Source organism: Micromys minutus (genome assembly GCF_963924665.1).
Source record: "Micromys minutus genome assembly, chromosome: 28".
Classification (NCBI taxonomy): domain Eukaryota; kingdom Metazoa; phylum Chordata; class Mammalia; order Rodentia; family Muridae; genus Micromys; species Micromys minutus.
The window spans coordinates 19719003-19735411 of NC_137963.1; the positions used below are offsets into that span (position 1 = coordinate 19719003).

The following is a 16409-nucleotide window of genomic DNA, read 5'->3' on the forward strand; positions in this document are numbered from 1 at the left end:
TGATTCATCTGTTATGTGTGGTTTTTTTTTTTTTTTTTTTTTTTTTTTGTATGTGTGTGTGTTTTCACACCCCCTCCTCCCACACAGTCCTCTTAGGCTTTGTGGTTAGGTGTGGAGTACACTGTGCTCATTCGGCCCCGCCCTTTCTCATCAGTAACATGTGCACCGTGTAGATTGCTTCTGCAAGTCCCCGGTAGTCAGCGGAATTAGCCTCTGTTTCAGCATAGCTGGAGAGAAACCTACTTTGCCGGTTTCATTCCATTCCTTTTCAGAACAGTGAAGCTCCAGTATGCATTGTTAGTTATGGTGATAGTGAACATGTCTATCTCCCTTTTTAAGAAACGGTTTCCACTCTGGGTCTGGGGAGATGGCTCGAAATTAAGGGCACTGGTTCCCTTTTCAGAGGACTTCAGTCCCTGGCACCACATGACCAGTGTAGCCTCAGTTCCAGGGGATCCCACAGCCTCTTCTTGCCTCCTTGGGGACCAAGCACACACTGGGTTCACAGACGTAAGTGCAAGCAGAATACCCATGCATACACAAGAAAATTTTCTGAAAGTCACACTTACTTCTCAATCCAGGAAGAACATGCTAAGTGCCACACCTGGATGGTCCCTCTCCCAGAAAGCAGAAGCCATCGGCCACACCTCCCTTCCCCATTAGAGTTTGCTCTAAAAGACTCACAGTACAGAGAGCCCCCAATTCATGAAAGCTCATCTTTATGGTGCTACAAAAACAATAAGAATTCAGTAGAGACCAGACTTCAGATTGTGATTTTTGACCTTTCCTGGGTTGTTGATTACTGGTGCTTTTCAGCCGTAAGATCCCAGGGATAACCACGTCATCACAGGCTTAAATAACTAACACCCTGTGGTCTGCTGTGTAGTCAGGCCTGATGTGCAGGTCAGAGGGATTAAATGCATCTTTAATTTACAGTGTTTTCTGTCTCAGATGGATTATCTGGGTGATGTATCTATAGTGTTCTTATATGCAGCTTCCTATAGAAGTTACACTACTGAGCATGTCGACTATTTTGACGTAAATATTTATATGAGAGAAATGGCTTCGCAACCTCCTTAGGCAGATAAAACTGAAGTAGGTTTTCTGGTAAATAAGAGGAGCAGCTGACATTTCCTCCCTGGCCCCAGCTCAACCATCTGCCTCTTCGTATCAGTGGAGGAGGCCTAGGAGTGTTGAAGGAGGAAGGAGGCTAGGGACATTGTTTTCCTGATGTCAGACTTGAGGGTGTTAGAACCACGGGCCAGTATGTAATCAGAGTTTAGCATGGAGTTTGTAATTTTAGCTAGATTAGTGGAGACCTGGAATTACTGGGGAAGGACGATTATAACACCAGGAACGCAGTCTTTTTCGAAGGCACTTTACAAATCAGTTTCTTAGGGGGTCTCAAAGGCTTTCTGACCACTTTAAAAAGCTTAGGGAAACTTTGGCTAATAAAAAAACACACTTACATGCACAAGCTAATTATTAGTTTTCCGTTTTTTCTATTTACGTGTGGTGGTGGTGGTGGTGTGTGTGTGTGTGTGTGTGTGTGTGTGTTTGCATATATGTGGGTACACATACAGGCGGTTGATATTGCTTTGATACCTCACTCACTGAGGCAGGGTCTCTCAGTCAAACCCAGAGCTCACCGATACTGGTAATCTCATCAGTGACCTCATTCCGGGAATCTTCTCTCTGTCTTCCTAAACTGGAATTACACCTCCATGGCTTTTCTATAGGTTCTGGGGATCCAAACTCGGATCCCTAGAGCAAACACTTTAAATGTCATTTTCATTTGATGTGTGTTGTGTTTTGCCTGAATATGTATGTCATACACCGTGTAAGTACACCATCCACCGAGGTCAGAAGAGGTTATTGGATCCCCCTGGAATTGGAGTTACAGATGATTAACCCATGTGGGTGCTGAGAATTGAATTTGGGTTCTCAGGAAAAGCAGCCAGTGTTCTTACTTGATGAGCTCTCTCTTAAGCCTCAATGCAAGGCAAGTGCTAACTACACATGGAACACTCTCCCCAACCTGAGCAAAGACTTTCCCCCGTTCATTTATTTATTCACTTTACATCCTGATCGCAGCCTCCCCTTGTCCTCTGAGAAGGAGGCAGTACCTGCTGGGTACCAACCCAGCTTGGCACATCAAGTCACTGCAGGACTAGGCACATCCTTCCCCACTGAGACCACACAAAGCAGCCCAGTTAGGGAAACAGGATCCACAGGCAGGCAACAGAATCAGAGACGGTCCCTGCTCCAGTTGTTGGGGGACCTGCATGAAGACCAAGCTGCACATGTGCTACATATGTGGGGGTAGGTGGGTGGGACTAGGCCCTTGTATGTTCTTTGGTTGGTGGTTTAGTCTCTAGGTCCAGGTTAGTTGACTCTGTTGGTCTTTTTGTAGAGTCTCCGTCTGCCCCGGGTTCCTCAGTCCTTCCCTTATCTCTTCTATAAGACTTCCTGAGTTCCATCGAATGCTTGGCTTTATGTTTCTGCATCAGTTTTGGTCAGCTGCTGGGTGGAGCCTCTCAGAAAACAGTTATGCTAGGCTTCTGTCTGCAAGGGTAACAGTATCATTAATAGCTTCAGGGATTGATTCTTGCCCATAGGATGGGTCTTAAAAGTTGGGCCAGTCATTGGTGAGCAAAGACTTTTAGAAAGTATTTCTTTTACTTTTGTATGTATGAGTATTTGCCTGCATGTATGTATGTGCACTACATGTAGTATGTGCCGGATACCTAAAGAATCCAGAGGAGAGCATCAGATCCCCCCTAGAAGGTGGCGAGGTAGTGCTGCCACGTGGGTGCTGAGAACTCAGCCTGGGTTCCTGGCTGCTGAACCCGAGCATAGGATTTTTCGGTGTCCTAGACAGCAATTTGCAGAACTCCAGTGAGAAATTCAAGATCTGACTCAGTCTCAGATCTTTGTGAGTGCACCCAGGCCTGTAGAGAAGGGGAACTCTAGGGGTGCATACCTGGTTCCTAAAGAAACGCTGTCTTTCTTTCAGCACTGGCTGGATCACTCGAAACCCATAAGGAAACAGATGAAAGGTAAGACACAGACTCCGGTCTATTCATGTCTTTTTTTTTTTTTTTTTTAATGTCTATTTTTTTTTCCTTTTTAAAAAAATCTAACAGTAAACTGCTTTGTCAGGATTTTGAGATCTTTTGATTGGTAAATAGATCCAGTGTTAAATGAGTGGTTTTTACTTCGTGTAAACCGGCCAAAAAGCAGAGCTTTAAAATTGAGTGAGTATTTTGGGTAGATATTAAAACCCACCTGTGCTCTCATTTCACATGAGACACCCCTGCCAATGAGAACTGACTAATGTTCTATTCAGAAACCTGTCACGTCCTCTCCTCGCTGCCAAGTAAGTTTCAAGGCAGATTCAGGAGGAGGCAACAGGAAAGCTCCAGCCCAACCGCACAGGTGTGCTAGCCATGGGTTTCTAATGCCCTTTACTCTCAGATCACTGGGAGATCATATCCTCTTAAATCCTTTTATTATTTTATTTTATTTATTTTTATTTTTTGGCGGTGTCTCTACACACAGAACACCTTGCCCTATTTATGTCACTAGCCTCCAGCCCGCTTTGCGTTTTGTGAAATGTGGGTGCCAGTCTGGAGTAACCCCATCAGAGACGAAAGGGAGATGGCAGCTCTTTGTAACTCACCCAGGCAGGGTTTCCTGCCTGAGAGGTTCCCAGCTAAATCTTTCTAGGCAGCCAACTCCAGATGGAGCAGTGAGCTAGTTGTCAGTGGGATGTGTTTCCTTTTGTCTGATGGGGACAAACGTCTTTACCTTTCTGTCTCTGAACATTTAGTTGGACCTGCCTATGCTTTGCACTTCCGAGTCAAATACTATTCTTCAGAACCAAACAACCTTCGAGAGGAATTTACAAGGTAGGCCACCGCAGACAGGACTCTGTCCAGTAGCCCCGACTCAGCCAGCATGGGGGAATCTACTCAGCCAGGGGCTTGAGTCCCTTTCAGTCCTGTGTTTCTAAGCAGAAGTTACTAGCACTTTCCCTGGGCTCCTACACCCTGTTAAGAAACCCACAAGTCTGCTTAATTTGGTATTTTTCATCTGAATCAAATTAGATGGGTTTTCTTGGCCCTTGGGAAGTAGTAGGCTTATCTTTGCCAAGTTGTCTTTGTCTCCATTACAAACAACCAAAGCAGATGTTGGAAGAAGGTTTCTTAGTCAGAAATTGTCTCCTCCTCCTTCTCCTCCTTCCCTCCTCCTCCTCCTCCTCTTCCTCCTCCTCCTCCTCCTCCTCCTTCCCTCCTCCTCCTCCTCCTCTTCCTCCTCCTCCTCCTCCTCCTCCTTCCCTCCTCCTCCTCCTTCCCTCCTCCTCCTCCTTCCCTCCTCCTCCTCCTTCCCTCCTCCTCCTCCTCCTTCCCTCCTCCTCCTTCCCTCCTCCTCCTCCTCCTCCTCCTCCTCCTCCTCCTCCTTCTTCCCTCCTCCTCCTCCTCCTCCTTCCTTCCTCCTCTTCCTTGTTTTTGTTTTTTGTTTTTGTTTTTATGTGTTGCAAAACATTCTGACTGTTGAAATTAAAGGAACCCCTCACTTCACACAAGCAGCTCAGTCACCAAAGATTTTGTTAGGACCCACATATATCTCTCAGCCCCACTGGATATTTTTATGTCGTGGGTGCCTGTGTTTATGTCTTAAATTTCAGAATCAGTATAGAAGAAAGGGAGGATGTGAGCAGGGAGGGAGGGATTGGGATACGGAGCTTCCTTTCCATCTATGGAATGCGGTATGGAGTTCTTGATATCCCCAGAGTGTCCTTGTCACCGATTTTTTGTGAGATGCATTGGAGTGGTGACTTGTACCACATGGGTGGCCTACGTTGGTGGTCAGCAGCTTGGAGAGGACTACCTAAGTGACATTTGAAAGTCATTACTCATGCCCATGACAGGGGCCTTTGGGGCTTTTCCTCCGGGGTTTCTCTATGGGATTCAGAACGTCTGGCCACATGGACACCATGCTGTAGTTGGTGCACTATACATGTTAATGTTCTAAATTTGAGAAGCGTAAGTTCAATTATAATTAGGCCCTGCTGGGAAGCAGAACCTTCTGAAATGAGGTAGAACCTTCAGCCTTCCTGCCCACTTTGATTTCTGGATCATCCAAAGTCTCCTGAAGCCATTCTACAGAAAAGGAACTTCTTCTTCCTGACTTCCAAGGTGCAACTCATCAAGCAACTTCAGTATTTCTCTTTGGAGGTCTTTATAAAACAGGTTGCCCCAAGCTGTCACCACAGTAGGTCATTTTAAAGATGGGGGGTATGTGAGTCAAAACCAAACTGGATTCCTAGGGGCAAGCCCCCCCCCTTTAAGATTTATTTATTTATTTATTGTATATGAGTACACTGTAGCTTCAGACACACCAGAAGAGGGCATCAGATCTCATTACAGATGGTTGTGAGCCACCATGTGGTTGCTGGGATTTGAACTCAGGACCTCTGGAAGAGCAATCAGCTCTTAACCACTGAGCCATCTCTCCAGCCCGAGACTACTCTCAAGTGTAGGATCCTGATTCTGTAGGCCTAGAGTGTAGGAATCTTTGGTTGATACAAAGTGGTATAGGTGGCCACATCATCCTAGAAATGAAAGATTTTTTAAGACCCATGCATCTATTTTTAACTCGGTAAGCCCTCTTTATGCTTTCTGACTCTTTTTGTTTGTTTGTTTATTTCTTATTATCCCTGTAAATTTTTGTAGTGTAATTCTAGGAGAGATAGGGTTGGGGGAGGAGGGGGGAGAGAGACAGAGACTGTGTGTTAGTTAGTTACATGGTTTCCATGAGTGTTTGTTTTAAAGACAGTCAGCAGTTAACCTGCTCCAGGAAGTCAAGTAGTCTCTAGCAGACTCTGTAGTCTGGTGCAGACTTTCTGAAAAGTCCTTGGATCTGCTAGGTATAGCTGGCCAGCTGCCACCTCAGTGGTTCCACCCAGCCCATTTTCTTGGATGCATTGAATGCCTATGCAGTGAGTTCTCCGTGCCTGTTGGGCTAGACTCTCCTGCACCAAAGCCATCCTGCAGGTCCTATCAGACGGCATTTGTACCCCATTCTACAAGCATCGTGCAAACTCCCACGTGCATTCCCAGCCCACTGAGACCAGGGTTGCCTTTCCACAGGCTCAGAGGGAGGCTCCCTCCCTCCTCATTTGCTTTGGACTCCCCTTCTGACAGTGCAGAAACCCAGGGCTTGTGCAGGGGTATTAGTGATGGGTGGCTGGGGACCGGAGGCGGCTGGGGAAGGGGAGGGTTCCCCTCTGCTGACTTTTGTATATGTTTGTCAGGTACCTGTTTGTTTTACAACTCAGGCATGACATTCTTTCTGGAAAGTAAGTATGCTTTTGTTGTAACTCTTAACCCGGTATAGAGCAGGGTATAAGTAATTCACCGTTAACTTTTACCCTCGTTCCCTTTACCAAATGCAGAGCAGTGCACCAGGTCCTGTCAGGCGAGTCAGATGTTTGCACTGTTGTCAGCTGCCCCGTTTCCAGCGAATCCTATATGGCTTGGAGCATTTCCAAGGGCCCCGAGGATCTTGAGTGATGTGTATTTGGGAACCACCTTCTCCCTGCCATATCACTGCCCCATTCACGCAGGTTTCTGTCCTATTTGCAAGCAGCACATGCCGTCAGCACGTGTACATGGACAAGTGTTTGTGCAGATCACACAGTCTCACTCCTCCCCATCACACTGCAGCAATGTAGAGAGGTCCTGGTCTGACCTGTAAGGAGCTGTGGGTTTCTCATCTCACTGATGCTCTTTAAACTCGAAGCATTAGGCTCGTAGCGAGCATGAAGTGCAAACACATCATCACTGAAGTGGCTGGTTTTGAGGTTTTAGAGAAAGAAGGCTGACAAAATGGCTCAGTGGGTAAAGGATCCTGCAGCCAAGCCTAAAGACCTGAGTTCAATCCCTGGGACCTGAAAGTTGTCCTCTGTGCTCCATACATGTGCATGCCCCTACCCCAGCACACACACACACACACACACACACCATCTATATGAATAAATAAATGTAAAGAAGGATTTTTTAAATTAGCTTTTGTCATTGCCCAGCAAGAGTTATTAAATATTTTGTTATATTAAAAAAACCCTGAGGCTATATTAAGACTAAGAAGCAGTGCCTGATATTACCAACAGGAATATGTGCTGATTTTAAATGTTATCTGAGGGAAATGGAGTAGATAATTTTTGCCAGTTATGGTGGCCCACTCCTCCTATTGCAAAGCTAGGGAAGTAGAGGCAGGAGGGTCTCATTGAGTCTGAGACTAGTCTGGTCCACCTAGTGAGTTCTAGGCCAGCCAAAGCTACACAGTAAGACCCAGTCTCAAACAACAAATCCAGATATAAACGAATTATGTAAATAAGTAAAATTTGAGTTAAAATGTAATTTATGTGTTTGTAAATTCTTGGTAGAAAATTCACTCTGAGCATTTCAGTTGCTGAGCGGTAATGGAATGGGTAGACTGTATGGTGCACACATTGGCCTGACTCAGCCATGCGGTAATTCCTGGTAGCTGTGTGCTGAGTGTGTGTGCGCTTTTAATCTCTGTCCATTCCGTGCTCATCATACTCAAGGCCTCGTAACTCTAGAACTTGTCTTCCGTTTGTAAAAAACGCTGAGGGTGGTACTTCGTCTGTGTCTAGTGCTTCAGTGTGTCTCCACTCCCACCCGACTAGTTAGCGTGGAACCGAGACAGTTCTGAGCCCAGCGCTGCCTCCTGTCAGCTGCACGATCTCAGCCGCGATACTGAAGCCCCACTCTCTCATCCGGAGAAGGAAATGGGGAGCAGGGCGCTGGCTTCACCTGAGAGTCGACTGAGTAAAATCACTGTGCTTGCAGTGTAGCCTCAGTAGTTCTGCCTCAGTTGGACCCAGTAGATACTGAGGACATCTGGAGGTTCGGGGAGTAGTGTGTACAGTGCTGTGTTTACCACCTGGACGTTGTTTTAAGGAAGATCAAAGGCAGCTTGAAAAGACAGTGGCTGTATCGAGAGAAAGTAAACTTAGGGTAGTGTTACAAAGGTGAGGTTCTCACGCTATTGCAAATGTTCCTGAACATCCCAGGTTCTTTCCATACTCACGGGGAGCCCTTCGTGGTTGATAAAACAGATTCTTGGGTTGACAGGTCGAGAACTGCCGTGTTAGTTTGTGTTCTTTAATGTAGACACTAAAAATGTAAAAGACTAGTGTCCGAAGTCAGAACCTGTTCATAGATACTGCTGACTTTTACTGACATGTGTTACATGGTTACAAATGTAACCTTCCTGCTTAGTATTAATTTCTTTTCTTTTTTTCCCCCAGACTGAAGTGCCCCTATGAAACAGCCGTGGAGCTAGCTGCCCTCTGTCTGCAAGGTACACTCCTCCTTTGTGACAGTTAGCATCTTGAAGTCACTGCTTTCATTTCCTAAGTGAGAATGTGCTGTGTGCTAGGTTTGCTTTCTCCCAGGATGTAAGGGCACACGGACGTGGTCGCAGTCTCCAGGAGCTTGCCCTCTGCTGAGGAATGCACACGGAGACTACAGCAGTTCCCTAGCAGCAGAGTCGCACAGGAGGCTTGGGAGAGGGAGGGCCATGGGGGAAGTGGGGGGAAGGTGACTGGAAGAGCCAGGGTGTAAGTACAAAGAGGAGCAGGGATTCAGCTCATGCTTGGTGTGCACAGAGCCCTGGGGTTCCATGCCTAGTACCTCACTCACGGGGTTTTATAATAAGGGGCTGATAGAGACATAACTCGGCTGAGTTTACTCCTCAGCACTCACAAGGAGGTAGGGGAATCAGAAATTCAAAGTCATCCTTAACTGGATACAAGTTTGGGTCTAGACTGGGCTACATAAGAACCCCATCCCAGAGAAAAAACAAGCAGACAAACAAACAACCCCCCCCCCCAAATCCAGCAAACAAACAATAATGGAAGTCATAGGGACAAGTGTGTAGGCATAGTGTGAACTGGCGAACAGCCTCTGGTCCCTCTTGAAGAATATAAACTCCATGGGGTCAGCAGCAGTTCCTTTCACGTTCTTGAGGCGGCACGCCTGGGTGGTGTGTATTTTGGAACGGCTGTGTGAAGAGAAAGTACTGGAGTGGGGCTCGGTCCGGGCAGAGTGAAGGCTGTCACTGTAATAGACATAGTAAAAACCTGAGCAGGGCTGGTGGGTGTTCACACGATGAATGCAGCCACCACTGCAGTGCCAGGAGCTGGATTCTCCCAGGAGCCTTCAGGTGAGGAAAGGGTGGGATGACTCAGGCTGCTGCTGAGGGTAGGTGGTGGCATTTGTGAGTGAGCAGAGAAGAAGGAGGCTCCTGTGGAGAAGTGGCTGTGTGGGCCTTGGCCAAGAAGTCACCAGCATGCAAGTGGGATCTGGTCGGCAGGAGGTCTGCCTGCAGCGCCATCCGCACTGACTGACTGTCTGTGGGAGGGGCTGGTGGGTCTTCAGTTAAAATACACAAGAAATACTTAAGTCTCCAGAGCTACCTAAGAGAACGGGATTTCATGAGCGTGTGCTTCCCTGGAGTATGGTATTTGTGAACATCATAAAAGCGATCGTGTGTGTGTGTGTGTGTGTGTGTGTGTGTGTGTGTGTGTGTGTGTGTGTGTGTGTGTGTGGAGTGTGTTCTTCCTTTCTGTGGGTTCTGGACATCCAGCTGAGGCCTTCAGGCTCAGTGCAAGTGCCTTGACCTGCCGGGCCATCTCACCAGCTCACAGTTTACTAATTTAAGAAGAGCTGATCTGAGAGGTATCACAAGATCAGATCACACTGATTACAGACTCCAGGTAGGACGGCACAGCAGTCAGGCAGGTCAAAGGAAGGACATGGCGTCCCAGCCTGCCGCTCGCCAGCACCCACATCTGTTAATGAGTTTAGACTTTTCTTTTTTGTAAGAAATGTAACTCAGATGAGGATAGTACAGATTGTTTTTGTGTGTGGTTTCTTGTTATATTTTAATTTAGTGTGTATGCAGAGGACTACTTGCAGGAGTCCCTTCTCTTCTACATGTGGGTCATGGGGCTTGGACTCAGTCTTGGGGCTTGGTGGCAAGCACCTTCACCTGCCGAGGCATAGGACTGGCCCTACTTCCTATATCTAGTCACTGTATGCCGTCACAGTTATATATGTGAAGATGTTTTGTTGACAATATGCATTTTGCCATTCCTGAATACTTCTGGTCCTTAGTCACCTCTTAACCAGATGCTCAGTAAGTGTAGAAGGAATAGAGGAATGAGCTTGGAGAGACCCTCAGTGTAGTTCAAGAGCCCTGGTGGTAACAGTAACAGAAGTTTGTTCCAATACTAACGGTGTCAAACACAGACCTACAAGCTTTCTCTCCCCGTGCAGTCTGATGCAGCTGATCTGGTGAGCACCACAATGTAGGCAGAGTTGGGATCATGGCAGTGCTCCTGGCTTCTTTGGTTGGTTACATGCAAATTTTACCAGCACAGACAGTAGCCTTCATGTCCACTGGTTCCTGAGCTGCAAGAGGCCTAGTCAGGCTTGGCAGCCCCTAAGGCTCTGCCAAGGTGGTGTTAATGAAAGGAAAGCACCCAAGCACCCGCGTCAGGCCCTGGGCCATTAATCATTGCGGAAGCTTTCTCCTGAGGCCGCTGGCAGTGTTGTAAGCTTGTCTTGTCCCGAGTGACTTGAGGAGGAGGCATATCCCTGCCCTCACTGGTCCACCTGCAGAAATCGTCTGTGAGCCTGTCACATCTGTGATATAATTTAGTAGTGATCATTATGCCAAGTGTGAATAAATACTTGGAAGACTGAGGGACACATGGGGAAGCCCTTCTCAGGTTGTCAACTCGCCCTATGCTGTCCTCTGGCCAAGCCGGGAGCTGCTCCTCCCCCCCCCCCCCCCTTCCCGAGTGAACACTAGCTTCACTCTGTGGTGTGAAGAAAATAAAGGGCAGCGTTCCATCTGGTGGTTGAGCCTTTCAGGCATATCTTAGCGTTGTTCTTGAGTTAATCGTGTCCCTGAGTTGAGATGCTGTGGCCTTCCACGGAGGATGTGCTCTCTGGGGAATACATGGCCGTAGATTTGAAAGTTTATCCAAGCGAAGGGCGAAAGGAACGTTTGAGTTCAGTGTTTTTGTTTGTTCCCATGACCACTCCCATGTTTCGAGTGGAGATCTTGGGCTGGAACAGCTCTGAGGTTTGCCTGGGGCACGCAGACAGCTGCTGGAGTTTAGTCTCTTACATTCGAGCTATTTCCTTCGCCTTCTACGGCCTTCAGGGAACCAGAGCCTGGCTGCAGAATTAGGAGATCCTTGGAGTGCCAAGCTCTTTCAGCTTGTTCTTGGAAGGCAGAGTGGTGACCAGGGTGTCCTCAGGCCTGCTCCAGTACAACAAAGGCTGGAGGGTACACTGCTTTCTTTCTCACTGGTGTGCTTGGCATACTTTATCCTGCCAATTTAGGACACCAGTAAACGCAGGGTCCAGTTGAGTCATGCTTGCCTTTGGGTACAGGAAATACCAAAGGAATCTCTTTCTCGACTATACAAAGCTCAGGGCTTGTCAGGACCATTCCACCGTGACCTCTTGGGCCAAGGCCAGTGGTGGTCTCCAGTTTGGGTACACCCAGTCTCTGGCTATCCATTATTTCTAGAACAAGACTTCACATGTGTCACCTTGCCCAGGGTATAAGACTGCCACATTCTTTGACCCAGACTTCTGTGTGTGGGACTCAGCAATATGGAAGTTGGCATTCCAACGAAGTATTTATCAGACCACCGCTCTGCCAGACACTGTCTTGTAAAGGCTCCGTCTTCTTGGGTTTGATCTCATTCCCTCCTGTGCAGGAATGGAACTGACTTGTTTCGTGTTTTGAGGCTGGGTTTCTCACTACCAACCATAGCCCACCTCATTGCTGAGATTTCAGGATGTTACTTACATACCACACTTGGTCACAGGGACATTTTATTTTGCCATTCAGATGGAGTCCCTTTCCTGAAAGTTGGACTGTGAGATTTTGGTCCTCAGAAGCCAAATGTTGGCCATGCACGGCGGCCCAATAGGGTGACGAGAAGATATTAGATAAGTAGTGAGCTGCTGCTGTTCCCCGGGCTCCTGGGCATGTGTGGGTTCCATCCACTGGTAGATTCGATGTCTTGAGACCTCAGGTTCCAGGTTTTCTCTCATTCCTAGGCTAGCTATGCCAGTATCACATGTGGATTTGTTAGCAGTGCAAATTCGGTGAGCTGGAGGTGCAGCCCAATGGGTATCACGCTTACCTAGCATGTATGAAGCCCTGAGTTTCATCCCCAGCACCACACAAAATGAGGCACAGTGCTGCACTCCAGAGAGATAGGAGGGAGGGTCAGAAGTTGAAGGTCACTGACGGTTACATTCAATTCTGGGCCTGGGTGCTCATGGAGACCAACCACTCTGGGTATGGGACACAGTGATGTCATGTTTTAACGAGTCCACCAAATGATTCTTCTGCACGCCACGTTCAAAAACAATTGTTGTGGGGCGGGGCCTTTCCTAGGAAATCGTACCAGTTCCCGAGGATCTTGTAGAATAGACTGGGCTTTTCTGGATGAACATGCAAGTCCGCATGGTGATCCAGGCCTTGAGGGCATCATCTATACCTGCTATCCTGAAGCCCACACTTACTGTAATCAGCTTATAGAGGAAACTGGGAGGTTCCTTTTATTCTGAGTTCTGACAGGTTGAGGTAGAGACAGTGCTCCAGAGAGATAGGGGCCACCATGTCCTTGGGACCCTCTGTTTCGTGTCCTGGCAAGAAGAATCATGCAGTGCACATTGGACCCTTTCCCGGGCAGGCTCCTGTTGCTCTCCCTCTCTGGCCCAGCCCTCTCCCTTTCTCCCCTTCTCCCTTCTCCAATCTGCTTGACTTGCCACAGTTGCTCCTGCAGCCTGCTCACCCTCCCTCGATGCTCCTTTACCCCTCACCTGCATTCTGTGTGCACCAAATTCTTGATCCACCCTTCCCAGCCCCGAAAACACTAAAGTGTTGCTCCGACCTATGCTTAACGAGAGCCCTGTGCAAAAGGTGCTCACGGGCATATCCTCATTGCCTGCAATTGCCTTTTATTGCAAATCTCCACTTCCTGGGGAAATGTGAGCCAGGCCTCCGTAGGAGGGAGAAGCATTGAAGAGAAAGAGTGGTGATTAAGATGGCGGTGTACTTCTCTGTCAGGAGGGTGTTAGAATGACTCTCAGGGACTCCGAGGGAACCTGATAATGAAAGGGTTGTACATCGGGGGCGCCCGTGCTTTCCGATCAGAAAGAATGCCTTTGGACTCGGTTGCAGCCATAACACAAAGTGTTCAATGTCTCCTGTTTTCCTCCCTTTTATGAACTGCACAGCGGAGCTGGGAGAGTGTGAGCTCCCGGAACACACACCAGAGCTTGTGTCTGAGTTTCGGTTCATCCCAAATCAGACAGAAGCCATGGAGTTCGATATCTTCCAGAGATGGAAAGAGTACAGGTACCTTAATGCACCTCTCTCGTGGTCTGAACTGCTTATTCCGTGCTGTGTGTCCGTCAGACCCTCTGACAAACTATTGCATGCCTTCCGAAGTGTAGTGTGTCCACTGCCTCACACAGAGGCGCTCAGTTAATGACCAGAAGGCCACAGCTCTGGGTGATAGCCTCTCTCCTGTCCTGTTTCCCAAAGACCTGTGTGTCACCTTTTTTTCCCTGAGAAGTGTGCAAAGGTCAAGCCATGATGTATTTTTGTCTTTGAAGTACATACAGCTTCTGTCTGATTTTGATCATTGCTTACTAGTAACACCCCAAGTGTGGATAATGAGGAGACGCTGCACTTAGAAGTCCTATCTTATTCCCAAACAAAACTTTCTAGAACAGTGCTTCTCAGCCTTCCCAATGCTGGGACCCCTTAATACAGTCCCTCATGTTGTGGTGACCCCCAGCCATAAAATTCTTTTTGTTGTTACTTCGTAACTAATTTTGCTACTGTTGTGAATCATGATATGAATGCCTGTATTTTCTGATGGCCTTAGGTGGCCCCGGTGAAGAGTTGTTTGACTGCTTAAGGGGTTGCAACCCGTGGGTTGAGAACCACTGTTCTGGAGCAGACCTTTTAGAAATCTAGGGGGAGCATCCCTGCCACCCAAGCTTTTCAACCCCAACCTGGTGACACATTTGAAAGGCCAACTCCTGGCTTCCTGCAGCAGGCATGAAATCCAGTCATAGGATATGTGTGAAGTCACCTCAAGGACCTCTCGTTAATGTGGCATAAATGACTTTCATGTTCAGAGTTGGGTCTCTCCCGGGTATCTCATAGTGTTCACACTAGTATTTGAAAGTCTGGTGGGGGGAGGCATTTTTGGTCTCACACTTGGCCTGGCACCTGTGGTGAAAGAATACTCATCATTGAGACCATGTGACATACAATCCAGAAGTGTGCCCAGCACACTGAGAGCCACATCTCATGGCATTCTACTACCACCACCCTCACCTAATGAATTTATTTTTGTTTAGCCTGGACCAATAAGGAAGTTTCCCAATGATTCCCACATGCACACACGCCACAAACCACCCATTAATAATTACGCTTGGACCTGGCACTTAGCGTGACCTTTTCTCGTCCCTCAGTCCTGTGGTGACTTTTAAAATAGAAGACGGCTTGATGCGTTCTCGTCCCGTGATAGGGAAGTGTGCAGAGGTACAGTCAGCGTGTCCCGCCCACCCACGCCCCCACATGCATCCTGCTTTCTCCCAGAGGAAGGGCAGGAGCAACAAGCCCCCCCTTTGCCTTAGGCCCTGCTCTTGTTTTCTTAGGTTATCCTAAGGGTTCTTGGAGATAGTTTCCCAGCCTTACAAACTCGCACCCTCTGTTGCTGTAACTACTGAGGGACTCACTCCACCTCACAGCGGGCCCTTCACATCCCTGCCTGTGAGTGAGGCCCAGTTTACATGTGTCTCCCTTGGTTTTTCTAAGGGGAAAGAGCCCTGCCCAGGCGGAACTCTCCTATCTGAACAAAGCGAAGTGGCTGGAAATGTATGGGGTGGACATGCATGTTGTCAGGGTAAGAACTGTGTGTGTTTTGTTTCATTTTATTTCGCTGTTTCTGGGGAAAAAAATGTATAGCGTGCCAACAAAGTAAATTTTGGTGAGGAAATTGTTTTTACGTTCTTCTCTGTGACGACCTGTTAGAACCTTCTACCGACTGTCACTTCGTTTGTTTGTAGGGAAGAGATGGCTGTGAATATTCTCTTGGACTGACCCCGACAGGCATATTAATCTTTGAAGGAGCTAACAAAATAGGCTTATTCTTTTGGTAATTTAGTTTTGTCTAATATTAAAAATGTCTTTTCCTATTTTGTGTTGGAAAGTTTATGTGATGGATGATTTTGAGGGGTATTTGCAACACCAGATTTGCTTTATAAAAAAAAAAAAATCACAGCATCCTGTTGTCATTGTGGGGGTGTGAACAGTGCACTGAACTTCTAGATAATCGTATTTAAATGAATGAATGATGATTTTCTTCTCTTAGCCAATCTAAGCTTTTATAAGTAGAAAGGAAGCTGTTTGATGTGTAGACAGTTTGGCTGTAAACTGCCCTTTTTAAAATGCTTTCTCTCTGACCAGGCCTAAGATCACCAAAATGGACTTTAAAAAGAGCAAACTGACCCTCGTAGTAGTGGAGGATGATGACCAGGTAGGTCTTGCTCTCCAGTGTCCTTCTTGCTGCCACTCCCCGGCATCTCTGTGACTCTCGCCCCCACGAGGACCTTTGCTTCCTCCCTCAGGGGCGTGAGCAAGAGCACACCTTCGTGTTCCGGCTGGACAGTGCGCGCACCTGCAAGCACCTGTGGAAGTGTGCTGTGGAGCACCACGCCTTCTTCCGTCTGCGCACACCCAGCAACAGCAAGTCCACCAGATCCGACTTCATCCGGCTGGGTTCCCGCTTCCGGTTCAGGTTGGCAATCGCTTTATGACGTGGACCGTGTGTTTTAGAGAATGACAGCTCCTTTTTTTGTGTATGAGCGCAGCAGTGGGTTTGTGTCCGTCCATTAGGGTTGTTTGGCACACCCCTCCCCGACTCCTTGCTGAGGACCTTTATGTTCTCTGTTGGTTTCCATAACTTTACTGATGAAATGGAACTGACTTGGGGGTGAGAAGCCTATTATCTAAGAAGTGCTTGGTGCTGGGAGTGTTTGAAATGCTGATGTTTTTCTCAGTTTGGACATGTTTGCAGATTTGATACTTGATGTTGCAAATATTTGAGCCTGGGGCCCTGAATGCTTTGGATTTATGGGTGAAGTGTGTTCATCAATCTAATAACAAAGTCGCCAGGATCTGACCGACGGCTGGGGCTGTGCCGTCCAGTGCGGCGGCCATTGGTTACGTGAAGCTGTAGAAGAGAAAGACTTCGATACACTGAA

The 16409-nt window shown here is 47.6% G+C and overlaps 1 protein-coding gene across 4 annotated transcripts in view; it reads left to right on the forward strand.

The window, feature by feature from the left end:
* EPB41L4B (erythrocyte membrane protein band 4.1 like 4B) overlaps nt 1-16409 on the forward strand; it is a gene marked incomplete at both ends in the record, with an annotated part of 145129 nt that overhangs the window by 50589 nt on the left and 78131 nt on the right. For all 4 annotated transcript variants that reach the window (XM_080940135.1, XM_080940134.1, XM_080940136.1 and 1 more), the window contains 9 exons: nt 3017-3059; nt 3833-3911; nt 6320-6364; nt 8339-8391; nt 13365-13485; nt 14962-15049; nt 15213-15301; nt 15613-15682; nt 15774-15943. In XM_080940135.1, coding sequence (XP_080796261.1) covers nt 3017-3059; nt 3833-3911; nt 6320-6364; nt 8339-8391; nt 13365-13485; nt 14962-15049; nt 15213-15301; nt 15613-15682; nt 15774-15943 — 758 coding nt within the window. The remainder of the gene's footprint in view (nt 1-3016; nt 3060-3832; nt 3912-6319; nt 6365-8338; nt 8392-13364; nt 13486-14961; nt 15050-15212; nt 15302-15612; nt 15683-15773; nt 15944-16409) is intronic.